The sequence below is a fragment of the Carcharodon carcharias genome, chromosome 9 (assembly GCF_017639515.1).
Source record: "Carcharodon carcharias isolate sCarCar2 chromosome 9, sCarCar2.pri, whole genome shotgun sequence".
Taxonomy (NCBI): domain Eukaryota; kingdom Metazoa; phylum Chordata; class Chondrichthyes; order Lamniformes; family Lamnidae; genus Carcharodon; species Carcharodon carcharias.
In genome coordinates, this window is record NC_054475.1 from 33,203,118 (window position 1) to 33,217,158 (window position 14,041).

The 14,041-nt window shown below is 41.0% G+C and overlaps 1 protein-coding gene across 1 annotated transcript; it reads right to left on the reverse strand.

Moving 5' to 3' along the window:
* Positions 1 to 1,786: 1,786 nt before the first annotated feature.
* On the reverse strand, positions 1,787 to 9,049 carry LOC121282399 (blue-sensitive opsin-like). The gene is given in 2 exon segments (XM_041196117.1): positions 1,787 to 2,095; positions 8,915 to 9,049. Coding segments are annotated over 2 exon segments (444 nt in total).
* Between the last annotated feature and the right edge of the window lie 4,992 nt (positions 9,050 to 14,041).

A 14,041-nucleotide genomic window follows, 5' to 3' on the forward strand; every position in this document is an offset into this window, starting at 1 on the left:
GGACAGGAAGTTCTGCCCTCAAGAGCTGCCAGCCAATCTGATTGGCAGCAGCTCTGTATTCACAACAGTGCCAGAATATAGCCATGGCTACTGCTGGGACTACAAGGAGTCCAGAAAAGAGCTGAAGATGGATACCGGTCTTCAGTTAAGTCCGGACATTTTGGTTGGGGATGTTTTTGTGACCCCATTATTGTAGAGGCCTGTGGGGGTGGGAAGAGGAGGCAAAAAGGGGGGAGTACAGACTTCAGAGGAGGGTGCCCCTGATGGTACAGGGAACTGCCTCAAAGGAGGTACCCCCATTCCTGCTTGCCTTTAGCTCGTGCAGTGAACCCTGCCAGGCTACTCAACTTTCCCTGTCTTTTCCAGCCGCACATTTTATTGCAGCAGAGGTGGAATGAGGTCCTTAAGTGGCTATTAATTGGCCATTTAAGGGCCTCAATAGACTTGAGGGAGGGAGGACTGCCTGACACCTTACTCATCCCCGTAATATGGGGAACAGATCAGGGATGGGTGGGAAGGTGGTGGGCTTGGAATGAGCTTTATTTTACATGCCCCCCACCTTCAAATACGCCAGCAAGGGAGAGGGTGGGGGTGTGTAAAATTCACCTCCAAATTTGTAAACATTCTGGATCAGCTTCAGACAGTTACCAGAGAGAGAGATAGAGTCAGTCGCTAGCACAAAGCAAGATGGCTGTGGTTATTGGAGATCAATCATCTCAGCCCCAGGACATCACTGCAGGAGTTCTTCAGGGTAGTGACCTAGGTCCAACCAGCTTCAGCTGCTTCATCATTGACCTTCCCTCTATCAGAAGGTCTGAAGTGGAAATGTTCACTGATGATTGAAGTCTTCAGTTTCATTCACAGCTCCGCAAATAATGAAGCAGCCCACATGCAGTAAGACTTGGACAACATTCAGGCTTGGGCTGACAATTGGCAAGTAATATCCATGGCACACAAATGTCAGGCATTGGCCAGCCCCAAAAAGAGAGAACTTAACCATCACTCCTTGACAGCCAATGGCATTACCATCCACCAACAACATCCTGGAGGTCACCATAGACGAGAAACATAATTAGAATTAACACATGGCTGCAAGAGCAAATCAGAGGCTGGAAATTCTGTGTGAGTATCTCACTTCCTGACACCACAAAGCCTTTCCATCATTTGCATGGCACAAGTCAGGAGTGTGATGGAATACAGTCCACTTGCTTAGATGAGTGCAGGTCAAGCAACACTCAAGAAGCTCAATGCCATCCAAGTCAAATTAAACATGAAGTTCCTTTGAAGCACTGTAATTCCCCCAAAATTGGTCAAACTAGCTCAAAACATCAAGAGATCTCAAATGCTATGGCACCCAGTTAAAATTGAGTTGCAGAAATTTTTTGCATTGGTTTATCCAAATGAGTTTGAGCAGAAATTGAGCAAAGATTTTAATTTAGAAAACTAGCACAATCTTGAGCATCACTTGCATCTGAATTGCCGCTTGCACCCAAAGCTTTAACTTTGTTCTGAAATGTATTATTATTTGTTGAGCTTGTTTCTTCAAGTTTTTTTCTTGCATTGTTGCCCATTTTCATGCATTAGGCTATATTCCAGCTGCTTGGCTTAGATTGGTATTTGTGTGACAATTCTGTCAAACACTCCTAAAGAGACATATAAACTTCCAAAGTAGTTGTGTTGATTACTAAAATTTTTCACTTTTTATAGAAGCCCCTCACTAAAGTCAAGGTAAATCTGTTTAAAGTGATCTCCTGTTTAGATATACAATGGGTTATGCCAACAAACACTAATACAGGACCATTAAGAAAGAAGACCATAACATTTGAGTTAGTTTTCCTCTCATTAAATAATGTTGGTGCTCCATTCTTATGCATAAACAGATTAAAAATTGTACCTGCTTGTTCATTAACACATAGATAATTGGATTATATATTGCTGAACTTTTGGAGAGGAATGAAGGAACTGTCATATGCATAGCGGAAAACTCCGCTCCTTGGTTCATGAAGAACCAAAATGCAGTGGTGGCATATGGTAACCAAGCAGTCAGAAAACCAATGACCATTAAAATTACCACGTGGGTGACTTACTTCTCAGCCTTTTATGCAGTGGCAGGCTCCTATTGCTGAGCTGTGGCCTATAGGAAAATATAGGTTTAGATGGGAACTTAAGGGGAACTAATCTTGATGGGGTTAAGTAATTAAACTTTGGGTGGGATAGTTATTTATTTTAATAAAACTATTTAATTGATTAAAGTTTTTAGACTAATGTCTGCAGGTGCAGCAGAACTAATAGTCATGAGCATCCTGTTGCTGCACACCAAAGAAGGAACTTTGAGATATGAAACCGGCAACCTTGTTATTCATTCCCTAGTTGTGGTCTTGGGAACTAAAAAAAGACTCTTATTATTTGCCAAATTATAATTCCTTTTACTAATTTGTAATATTAAGTTTTGCCAGAATGCATTCAGCTTTTTTGAACCACGGTTACATTTATTCCTTTATTATAATTAGTAAAGTAAATGATATTTAGACTTGATATTCTTTACAGTTGAAATTGTTATTTTCAAGACCTGCAGAATGAGCAATTAACCACAAAAACAAGGGAAGCTTGTACTAAGACTTAAAACAGAGATAAGGGGTCACAAGATATTGTCAGGGTCTGGACATGTATGAAAGGGTAGAATGGGAAAGTATTAGAGAAAACATGATTGGATGAATTTGCCCATTTGCCATTTTGGACAATAATTCAGGGGACTGAAATCCTCCATCCTGAGAGAGGTTTAATTGTTAAATGGGTGTGAAATTAAGTCACAACTCCTAGCTAAGGATAAATGGGCTACTATAATTCTGAACTGAGTCTTGTAAACTGCAGCTTAAACTACAAAATGTATTCATTGCTGCTTGCACTGAAATAGAAGTCATAACCATTATAATATGCTGTCTGCATCAAATAATTGAACTGACAGCCCAAAAGGGGCTGAAAACTGGAACAAACCTATGTTCCATGTTATTGCATTTTGCAATAAATGATGTTGAAATATGCAGAATTACACTATAAATGGAAAGAACATGGAGAGACAGTATAAAATAAGGGATACAATTTTAAAGAGGGTGCAGGAGCAAAGGGGCCTTGGTGCAAATGTACCTAAGTCATTGAAGGTGGTAGGGCAGGTTGGGAGTGAGGTTCTTAAAGCATACAGTATCCTAGGATTAAGGGTGCAGCTGTTTCAATGGACTAATGGGTGCCTCAGCCAAGAATGCATTATGAAGCTTGACTGAGACATCCATTAGTCTTGAAACAGCTACACCAAGGGAAAACTTTGCTTGATTGATAGCTTTGTCACTTGTCAATTTGTCAATTGTGGAATGTCTATTTACACAACATAAAGAGGTGTCAAGTTCTTGCAGTTTCTGCTGTTGAAATTTTAAAGGTCTGCATGATTGACACTTCTATAGGGCTATAGTAAAAGCAGTTTTTTAAAAAGAAAGTTATGAATACATGACTTTTTAAAAAGCTTTTCCACACATGCCATTGTTTCTATTGGGTTCATTGGTTCTGAATAAAGTGAATGGCATGGTGATGTCATAGGTTGGCATGGAGTGTATGAGGGTCCATTGGGGTGGGTAGAGGGGCATATGTTGGTATGGGGGCATGGGTAAGACCTTTTGAACTTACCCTTCAAAAGGTTCCCTCATACCCCAGATTATGGTTTACGACATACTGGGGAGGCCATGAACCACAAGTCCTTGAGAAACTGGCCCAACCCCATGAAGATTGTGGGCAAGTTCTGTCGAAGGGTCATGAGGACTCGAAACGTCAACTCTTTTCTTCTCCGCCGATGCTGCCAGACCTGCTGAGTTTTTCCAGGTAATTCTGTTTTTGTTTTGGATTTCCAGCATCCGCAGTTTTTTTGTTTTTATTATTAAGATTGTGGGGAGCTAGGAGATGCCTATCCCCACAATGGAGCCGGCCAGGTCAGGAGTGCAGGGTGTGAGCTCATGACCTTAATCAGGCTGCACCCTTATTCTGCATTGACGAAAATTGGGAGCACCAGGGATGGGGCCTGAAATTCCAGAACTGGTCCTGCCCACCACTTCTAAAGGTCCTCGGAGTCTTCCTGACTCGACTAAAATCCAGGTCATGGAGCTCAAGAGCAAGGCACAAAATACTGGTTCAGCCTCAAGATTCCAGTTCTGGGTGCCACACTTTAGGAAAGATATGAAGGCATTAGAGAATGTGAAGAAAAGATTCATGAGAATAGCTTCAGGGTAAGGAACATAAGTTATTTAGATAGTTTAGAGAAATTGGGACTATATTCCTTAGAGAAGGTTGACCAGAGATTTGATAGAGGTATTTAAATAAATAAGATTAAAGAGAGGAATGCATTGGTCATTGACTGATGTGGGAGAAGTGGGTTCCAGTACTGGCGCCAGTACTGGGGAAAGTGAGAGCTGTACAGTTGGGTTGTTCCAGTATATATGCAGGTTAAAATGCTGCATGATAATCACCTATGTACACCTGAACCATGTTGGGACAAGTGTTCTTTGGAATTGCATAAATAGGGAAGTTGAATGAGTTTAAACTAAGTTGTTGGGGCAAGGGATCAAATATGGGAAGATGTGGTAAATTAAAGAGTAGAGACAAGGTAAGAGAGAAAGGTATTAATTTGGGAAATGATAAACAGACCTTGACGGAAGAGACAGTGAGTGCAAATCGAAGGGTAAATGAATAGATAATGCTATGGTTACAAAAATAATAAAAGGACAAAACTTAAGGCTCCGTGTCTGAATGCACGTAGCATTCAAAACAAAACAGAAGAACTAATTTTGCAAATAGAGGTAAATAAGTACAATCTAACAGCCATTACAGAGACATCGCTACAGGATGGGTTAGACTGGGGCCTGAACATTGAAAGATATGTGACTTTTAGGAAGGATAGGAAGTTAGGAAAAGTTGGAGGGGTGGCTCTGATAATTAAAGACAACATTGACATAGTATAGAGGGATAGCCTAAGTGCAGGAAACCAGGAAAAAGAAGCAGTTTGTACGGAGGTGAGGAATGATAAAGGCAAGAAGTCAGTTGTGGAAGTGATGTACAGGCCCCCTAACAGTAATCACATAGTAGGACAGGGTATCAAAGAAGAAATAATGGGAGCTTGTAAGAAAGGTATGGCAATTATCACGGGGGATTTCAATCTGGAACAATCAGATGGGTAAATGTAGCATAGATGACAAATTCATAGAATGTTTTAGGGATAATTTCTTAGATCAGCACTTTCTGGAGCCAACCAGGTAGCAGGCTGCACTAGACCTAGTATTGTGAAATCAGATGGGACTAATTAATGATCTCATGGTGAAGGCGCCCCTAGGTAGCAGTGATCGTAATATGATTGCATTTTACATTCAGTTTGAGGGAGAGAAGACTGGGTCTAACATGAGAATTTTAAACTTAAATAAAGGCTTTTCAAGGGCATGAAAGCAAAGCTAGCAAAAGAATTGGCAATTTAGGTTAAGGGACAGATCAATAGAGATCCAGTGGCAGACATTTAAGGAGATATTTCAGAATACATAGAATAGATACATTCCAACAAGAAAGAAAAATTCCAAGGGGAGGATCCACCATCTGTGGCTAACTAAAAAGGTTAAAGAAAGTATCAAATTTTTTTTAAAAGCATATAATTGTGCAAAGATGGGTGGCAGGTCAGAAAATTGGACAGAATATTAAACATAGCAAAGAATAACAAAAAGGTTGCTAAGGAGGGATAAATTAGAGTACAAGAGAAAACTAGCTAGAAATATAAAGCCAGACAGTAAGAGCTTCTATAGATATTTTAAAAAGAAAAGAGATAACAAAGTGAGCGTTGGTCCTATGGAAAGTAAGTCTGGGGAATTGATAGTGGAAAATAAGGAGATGGCAGATAAACAGGTATTTTGCTTCAAAAACAAAAATTGCTGGAAAAACTCAGCAGGCAGAATCTTCTGGCTGACATGCGGGTGGCGGAGTCTGCAAGCCAGCGCTTAAAATGTCGCGCACGTTTCCCGACGTCAGCGCGCGGCATTGCGATATTTCAGTCGGCGGGCACGCTATACAGCAGGATGCGTGCCTGCCATTAATTAAAGACCTTGTAAGGCCATTAACTCTCCAATTGACCAAGATTTTCAGGGCCCCGTGTGAACTTTGGCTCGGCGCACGGGCCCAATGGGCAGGCAGGTAAGTGATTTTTTACAAACCTCTTCCAGTGGCTGGATGAGGTTTGATATTGGATTTAAAAACATTTAAGAAAGGTTTTGTGTACTTCATTAAAATTTCCCATCTCGTGTGACATTTTCACATGAGGGGGACATGTTTATGAATTTTTTATTGTTTTATTTTTAATAATTGACAGGCTTTCAGCGATCTCCCTGAGGCAGCACTTTGCCTCAGTGAGATGTGCGCTCTTTCACGTGCATGCACTAAAGAGCGCATTCTCATACTTGAGGAACCACCCCCCCTCGCCGTCCGCACAGGAAGCACATAGCGCTTCCTGTCGGGCGGCACGCTGGGCGGGCCTTAATTGGCCCGCCCACTTAAAATGGTGGCAGGGCCCATTTTGGTGGCGGCGATCGGCTGCCCACCCGCCCATCAAGTGCAAAATTCTGCCCAACAGGTCTGACAGCATCTGTAGAGAGGAAGACAGAGTTAACGTTTTGAGTCCGTATGACTCTTCATCAGAACTAAAGAGGAATAGATATGTAATGAATTAGTAAGCTGTTTCAGGGGGTTGGGACAGTTGAGCTGGATAGAGGGCCAGTGATCGGTGGAGGCAAAGGAGAGATAGTCGAAGATGTCATTGGTGTTCACTATAGAGAATACAAGTAACATCCCAGGAATAGCTATAAATCAGGAATTAGAAGGGAGGGAGGAACGCAAGAAAATTATAATCACCAGGGAAGTGGTACTTAGCAAATTTTTGGAAATGAGGGTTGACAAGTCCCCAGGTCCTGATGGATTTCATCCTAGGGTCTTAAAAGAAGTGACGAGTGTGATAGTTGATGTATTGGTTTTAATTTTCCAAAATTCACTAGATTCGGGGAAGCTTCCATTAGATTAGAAAATAGCTAATGTAACTTCTTTATTCAAAAAAGGAGGGTGACAGAAAGCAGGAAACTATAAGCCAATTAGCTTAACATCCGTCATAGGGAAAACGTTAGAATCTATTATTAAAGACGTTATAACAGGGCACTTAGATAAAGTCAATGTAATCAGGCAGAGTCAACTTGGCTTTATGAAAGGGGAATCATATCTAACCAATTTATTGGAGTTCTTTGAAGAAGTAGCAGGGGCTATGGATAAATGGGAATCAGTAGATGTGCTGTACTTAGATTTTCAGAAGGTTTTTGATAAAGTAACTCATCAAAGGCTATTGTGGAAAATAAAAGCTCATGTTGTAGGGGGCAACAGATTGGCATTGATAGAAGATTGGCTAGCTGATAAGAAACAGAGGGCAGAATTTTGCCCTTGATGGGCGGGCGGGCCCGACCAACTTGGCGGCGGGTGGGCAGTCAATTGCCGCCCCTGAAACGGGCCCTGCCACCATTTTAAGTAGGCGGGCCAATTAAGGCCCGCCCAGCGTGTCACCCAACGGGAAGCGCCATGCGCTTCCTGTGCAGGCGGTGGGGTGGGGTGGGGGGATTCCCCAACTACCAGAGTGCGCTCTTACGCGCATGCGCATGAAAGAGCGCACATCTCCCTGAGGCAAAGTTCAGCCTCAGGGAGATCGCTGAATCTCTGTGAAACTCTAAAAATAGAAAAATTTAAAAATCATTAACATGTGCTCCTCATGTGAAAATGTCACACAAGATGGGACATGTTAGTGGAGAACACAAATACTTTATTAAACTGGATGAGGTTTTTAAAAAAAATCACTTACCCACCTGCCCATTGGGCCCGTGCGCCGACCCGAAATTCGCACAGGCCCGTCAAAATCCTGGTCAATTGGAGAGTTAGTGGCCTTAAGAAGGCCTTTAATTAATGGTGGGCGCGCATCCCGCTGCATAGCGCGTCCGCCAACTGAAATATCGCAATGCCGCACGCTGACATCGGGACGCTCGCGCGACATTTTAAGCACTGGCATGTGGATTCTGCCGCTCACACACCAGCCAGAAGATTCTGCCCAGAGAGTGGTCATAAATGTCTCATTTTCTGGTTGGCAGGATGTGACAAGTGGGGAGCAACAGGGATCAGTGCTGGGGCCTCAACTCCTTTCAATTCATATAAATGATTTGCATGAAGGGACCAATGGTATGCTTGCTAAATTTGCTAATGACGCAAATATACGTAGGAAAGTAAGCTGTGAAGAGGATGTAAGGAGACCACAAAAGGACATAGATAAGTTAGATGAGTGGACAAAGATCTGGCAAATGGAGTATAATGTAGGAAAATGTGAGGTTGTCCATTTTGGCAGGACAAATAAAAAAAGAAGCATATTATCTAAATGGTGAGAGATTGCAGAGCTTTGAGATGCAGAGGAATCTGGGTGTACTAGTGCATGAATTGCAAAAGGTTAGTATGCAGGTGCAGCAAGTAATTAGCAAAGCTAATAGAATGTTATTGTTTATTGTGAGAGGAATTGAATACAAGAGTAGGGAGGTTATGCTTTAGTTATATAGGGCATTTGTGAGACCACATCTGGAGAACTGTTTACTGTATTGGTCTCCTTATTTAACGAAAGATGTTAATGCATTAGAAGCAGTTCAGGGAAGATTTACTAGATTCACACCTGGAATGCATGGGTTAATGTTTTAATATTTTATGTGCTTGGCATGCTTGATTACATGTTAATTATGTCATATCGGCATTGCATCTCATGCCTCTCTATAGTGCAGCCAATGGACCCAAGGACTAAGTAGCCATGCAAGGCTGTGTAAAATGTGACCACAAGCCCAAAGAGAATCATGAACAGGTTGGCCATTGCCAGGTTCATTGAAATGTACTTGAGAGGTTGTCTTAGCTTCTTGTGCTTGTAAGTGACTGCCAGAGTCAAACCATTAATAGGCAGTCTGATGAACATCAGCAGAACTGTGTAAGCAGCGATTATGGAGAGTTTCCTGGGTCCACCCAGGCAATACTAAAGGAATTCATAAGGACTGCGAACGACCCCAGTCTTGTTGGAAGGTGGGACATAAAAATTTGCCCTTCCGTGCTGTCCATCTTAAATGAAAATTACCAATAGAAATATTTATACACTTATAAAAGTTCTCAGCTACTGTGAAAGTTGACAGGGTAACACCATCAGCTGCTTCCACTAATTCATCACTTTATACGCTTTTTAAGCAGTGCCAAGGATTGAGGGCAAAGGCAAAATGATTTAACGGAATTGACAATCCAAGTACGGTTAAAGAAGATACAATAGTTTGCCAAAACCTGATGTAAAGCTCTTTAAGGCTCTTAGCTACTGTGGATTTCGATTGTCATGCATATGAAATGTTTTAATTAGCACATTAAGATAGATTTCCACAGAGACCTGTAATGGTTTAAAAGAGAAATTCAAGCTTGCAGTTGTTAGCTGAAAGGATGACGCAACAAGATTTCATTTTTCAAATAACTTTTACTGTATCAATTACTAAAGACAAAACAATATTAACTAAACACCATTTTCTTTTTGTGGACAACTTATACTTAAAACCACTGAACAGAATTTGTCCCTTTCTACTTTTAATGACAACTGAAAACCCCCATTTGTAACATTTCTTGATCTCTTAAGCGGATATCCAATCTCCTGGAACCAATCCAAAGTGTTTTGCAGCCTCTAAGAATTTACTTTTATTCTTTTCCTTTCTCAAAACTATCTTCCATCCCAAGAGTTTTCCTGGGGATTCTCCCTCTAGCTTCAGATAGGTGAACCCTCCAGAATTGATTTAACTCCTTACAAACTAGATCTTCAAACTGTTCCCAAGTTCCCAACCGCATTATGTGTGGTGAACAATATAGTCATCATTTCCTCTGCTTAAGGTACAGGTCTGGCTAACATCTATCGCATCTTGTTCCCCAACTCCCAGTTAGCTGCAGACCATAGAAGACCAAAATCTGCAACTACCCTCTATCTGAGATATTTCTAGGTTTTTTTTTTGGAAAGCCTGTAACCTGATCTCAAAATGGCCTCCTCTATCCCCTTCTCGATGGCAATGGGAAACACATTAGCCTTGCCCTCACATAAAAATATGAATAAGCTACCTCTGATCACCACAGCTTTTCATCTTAGAAATAAAGTGGCAGGGTCCAACACAACTGTTTACATCAGGATGTCGATAACACCTTTCTGGGTCTTAAGAGACTTAGGACCTTCTCACTGTGGACTTAGAAATAGCTGTCATTGTCCACAGGTGTAAATCTTTGACATTTCCCTTTTAACAAAATAATCTGCGTATTCTGATCTTTAAAAATTAAACCAACCCAGGATTACTGTGAGGCAGACTTCAGCAGATGTCACATGACCACTTTCATTTACCCAGAATTTAAAGATACTGTCCCAAACTATGATAATCTTATTAAGCAAAAGAGATAGTCCGATAACATGTTATAAACCTCACACATGTAACACCTCCCCCTTAAGGGAATGAAAACGCTTCATCATTGTGACGTGTTTTCATAGAGAATACCCAAAATATATCAATTTACAAGAGCCACTTTAACAACTAACTTAGAGTAAAAGTAACATTCCTCTCCCCTACACCCCACCCCATGCTGTTACATTGTCCATTAAACAGCCCATCTTGGTAGCATCATGATGTTTAATTTGTATCCATCCAATACATACACTAGTTAATTTTTAAAGTTTTTTTTGTGCCAATTCTTAAAGTTCTTCCTCTCATGTGGTGGAGAAGTGGTTTTGTTGGTAGTGTTGCCTTTCTCATGATGATTGAAGTTCATTTTGTTTCCATGTCCTATGTTAAACAATGGCACAGCTGATTCCATTTGGGCGCCTTTGTTCATAACAATATTGCTGATTTCTGATATTTCCTCTGGCTTTTGTACCAGTAGGTGTAAACTGTAAAATTAGAAGTAATTTTCTGTCAGAAGGCTTTTTTCATCCTTTGGGCAGATGGTGGTGTAGTGGTAATGTCACTGGAGTAGTAATCCAGTGCTGTGAGCAAATGCTGTGGGGACATAGGTTTAAATCTTATGACATCAGCTGGTGGAATTTAAATTCAATTAATAAATGTGGAATATAAAGCTAGGCTCAGTAACAGGGACCATGAAATTATCATTGATTATTGTAAAAACCTATCTGATTCACTAATGCCCTTTAGGGAAGGAAATCTGCCATCTTTACTTGATTTGGCCTACATATGACTCCAGCCCCACTGCCTCTGCAATGGCCTAGCAAGCCATTCAGTTCAAGGGCAACTAGGGATAGGCAACAAATGCTGGCTTTGCCAGTGTTGCCCACATCCCATGAAAGAATTATTTTGTTTTAAGTCAGTATTTCCTTTGGTTCTTTAAAATTAGATTTCTCGTTGTCTTTCATGTTTGTAGATTCATTTAAGTGCAGCTCGCAGAAGAAAGTTTCAGCCACACAAGTATCCAATTCATCTTTTCCAAAGTTAAACTTTCGATTATGATCTCTTGTCTGAAGTTTGTTTGTTTTCGAAAACCTTAATTCACCCTCATAGTTCCAAAATAATAGCATTTGCTTAGTGAGTTCATTTGCATTGATTTTAGGCCTTTGTGGGCAGTCTGACGTATTAACAGTCTCTTCCAGGCCAGATGGTTGAACTTTTTGACTCCCTGGAAACATCTTTATTTGAAACAGTTCTTTCTACAGCAGAATTACACTTGGTCTCTGATTCTTAGAGTACACTGTCAATTTCAACTTGCCTACCATTCAGGAGCTGGCAGCTTGTTATTCCCTTATTTCCTAGTATGAAATTGACATTATTGACACTATGAATAGGCAATACAGAGACCACTCCAACAGTAACAGACTTATTCACTAAAGCACAGCTTAAATTCACTTTACACAATGGAACAGGGAAACAGTTCCCATTAATTTTATCCAGTGATTATGCTGGACAGAAGTTCAGTTCTTTTGCTTACATCAAATGTCAAGCTGAACTTTTAGCCCTCAGGGTAATAATCTTTTTGGGTCCTTCACTAAAACAGAATGGAGTTACTTCACCCTCAAATGTAAAACCTTCATAATCTTTTATGCTCTGATTTGCACCCACTGAAAATATATTATATGGTATTGGTTCAGCACCATGACTGGTACAGCATTTTCTGGGGGAAACATTAGACACATTCACAAACAGTAATGTTTTTGGTTTTAACTTCCAACAGTCTGCCTTGACATGGACTGTTTTATGACAATAAAAACATATTGGTCTCCTTGAGTCATTTTTATCCTCTATTCTCTCTTTTCCTATTTTGAGGAGCACTTGTCTTTTCACTTCTGTCATTCTCCTTATTGTAATTAGTATCCTGTTCATTATAGTCCGGATCTTCCACGGAGAGGCAACCATTGTCAGATTGATACTCCACTCAAAAATTTCCACGCTCCAGTGCTGCTCCGCGTTTCATGTCAGGTCTTCTGAGCCTGGCTTCTCCAGAAACGTGGAGCACAGTGTCCTTTGGAGAGCTCCGTTGCAGCATTATAGTAAGGGTGGGGGCAGGGAGACAAGACACGACCCATTTTTATGGCACTAGCTGCTGTATGCTAAGTTTAATGATCCAGTGTGAATGGATGAATGTTAGTGAATAGGTGACTGGATGAATAAGTGAATGGTTGGGTGGGTAAATGCTTGAGGTATGTGGGTGAGGAGGCAGGTGGATGAGGAGGCATACGGGTGCAATCAGATCGGGAGGGGTAGTCAGGTCAGCGCTAGTCAGTTTGGGTTGGAGGACTAGTCAGTTGGTGGAGTAGTAAGGTGTAGTCGGAGAAAGCAGTCAGGTCGGATTGGAGGGGTAATTGGGGGATTGTGGTAGTTGGGTGGTCAGGATGGGGAGACAGGTGTTAGCGAGAGAGTGATTGGGGATGGGTGGGGTCAGTCCTGTAATTACCCAGGAGTTACTCTAGGAGTTTTTTGACTAATGTTTCCTGGGTAACTATTCAGGTAAGTACTGTACGAAGTCTCCGACTCTTAGCCAGAGTTGGAGACTTTCATGGAGGGTCCCAGGGAGCAAGGGCATTGCCTACCAGAAGTTCAAACTTCCCAGGCAATTCCCATGGTAGTCAGCGCATCAGGACTTACATTGAGTCCTGACGAGCATCTTGAGTTGTATGTCTGGTCTCCAATGATCCAGAAACTGGAAGATCTGGGCCTATCACTTTTCTTCTCTCTCCAGCTCCTGTGTGGATTTGCAAACAAGGGTCTGCTGTCACTTAGGTGTTTGTGGGTTAAATTGTAACTATCAGCCAAAACAGCTGCTTTTCTTATGTTAGGAACTTAGCAGTCTTCTAGATAGGGCTTGATTCCTAAAGGAATACTGTTTTTGAACTCCTCCATTAACAACATCTCTCTAACATTTTCAAAATTCCATTCAAATTTCATTGATCTGTACCATCGATCAAAAATCATTTCTTTTCCTCCTAACAAATTCCAGAAGTCTGCTTTTGTTTCTTCCTCAAATTTTGAAATGTTGATGATACACTTATGGGATCAGCTCATGCACATTAAGCACAGTAGACTTAACTTTGTCATACAGGCTGTTCATTAGAAAAGGCTGAATAAACCTCAAAGGCTTTTCCTACCAAAACAATTAGTGATAGGATTGTCCAAATTTCTTGTGGCCACTGTAACTTCATAGCAATTTTCCTCAGTTGACACAAAATACATTTCAACTCAATCCTCACTGAATTTAGACACCAAGTGAATATTCCTAGCTAAATTAAAACCAGGAATTAAATCTGACCCCTCTCTAAATCCACCTGTTACTCCCTGTTCATGTAATCGAAACCTTTCTCTGTCCAGTTCAAACTTCCTGACACACTTTCTCTTTGTAGTTCAAGGCTGTCCTTTTCTTTTCCACTTAATGATTTTCAATCTTTTTCTCTCTCTTTCCT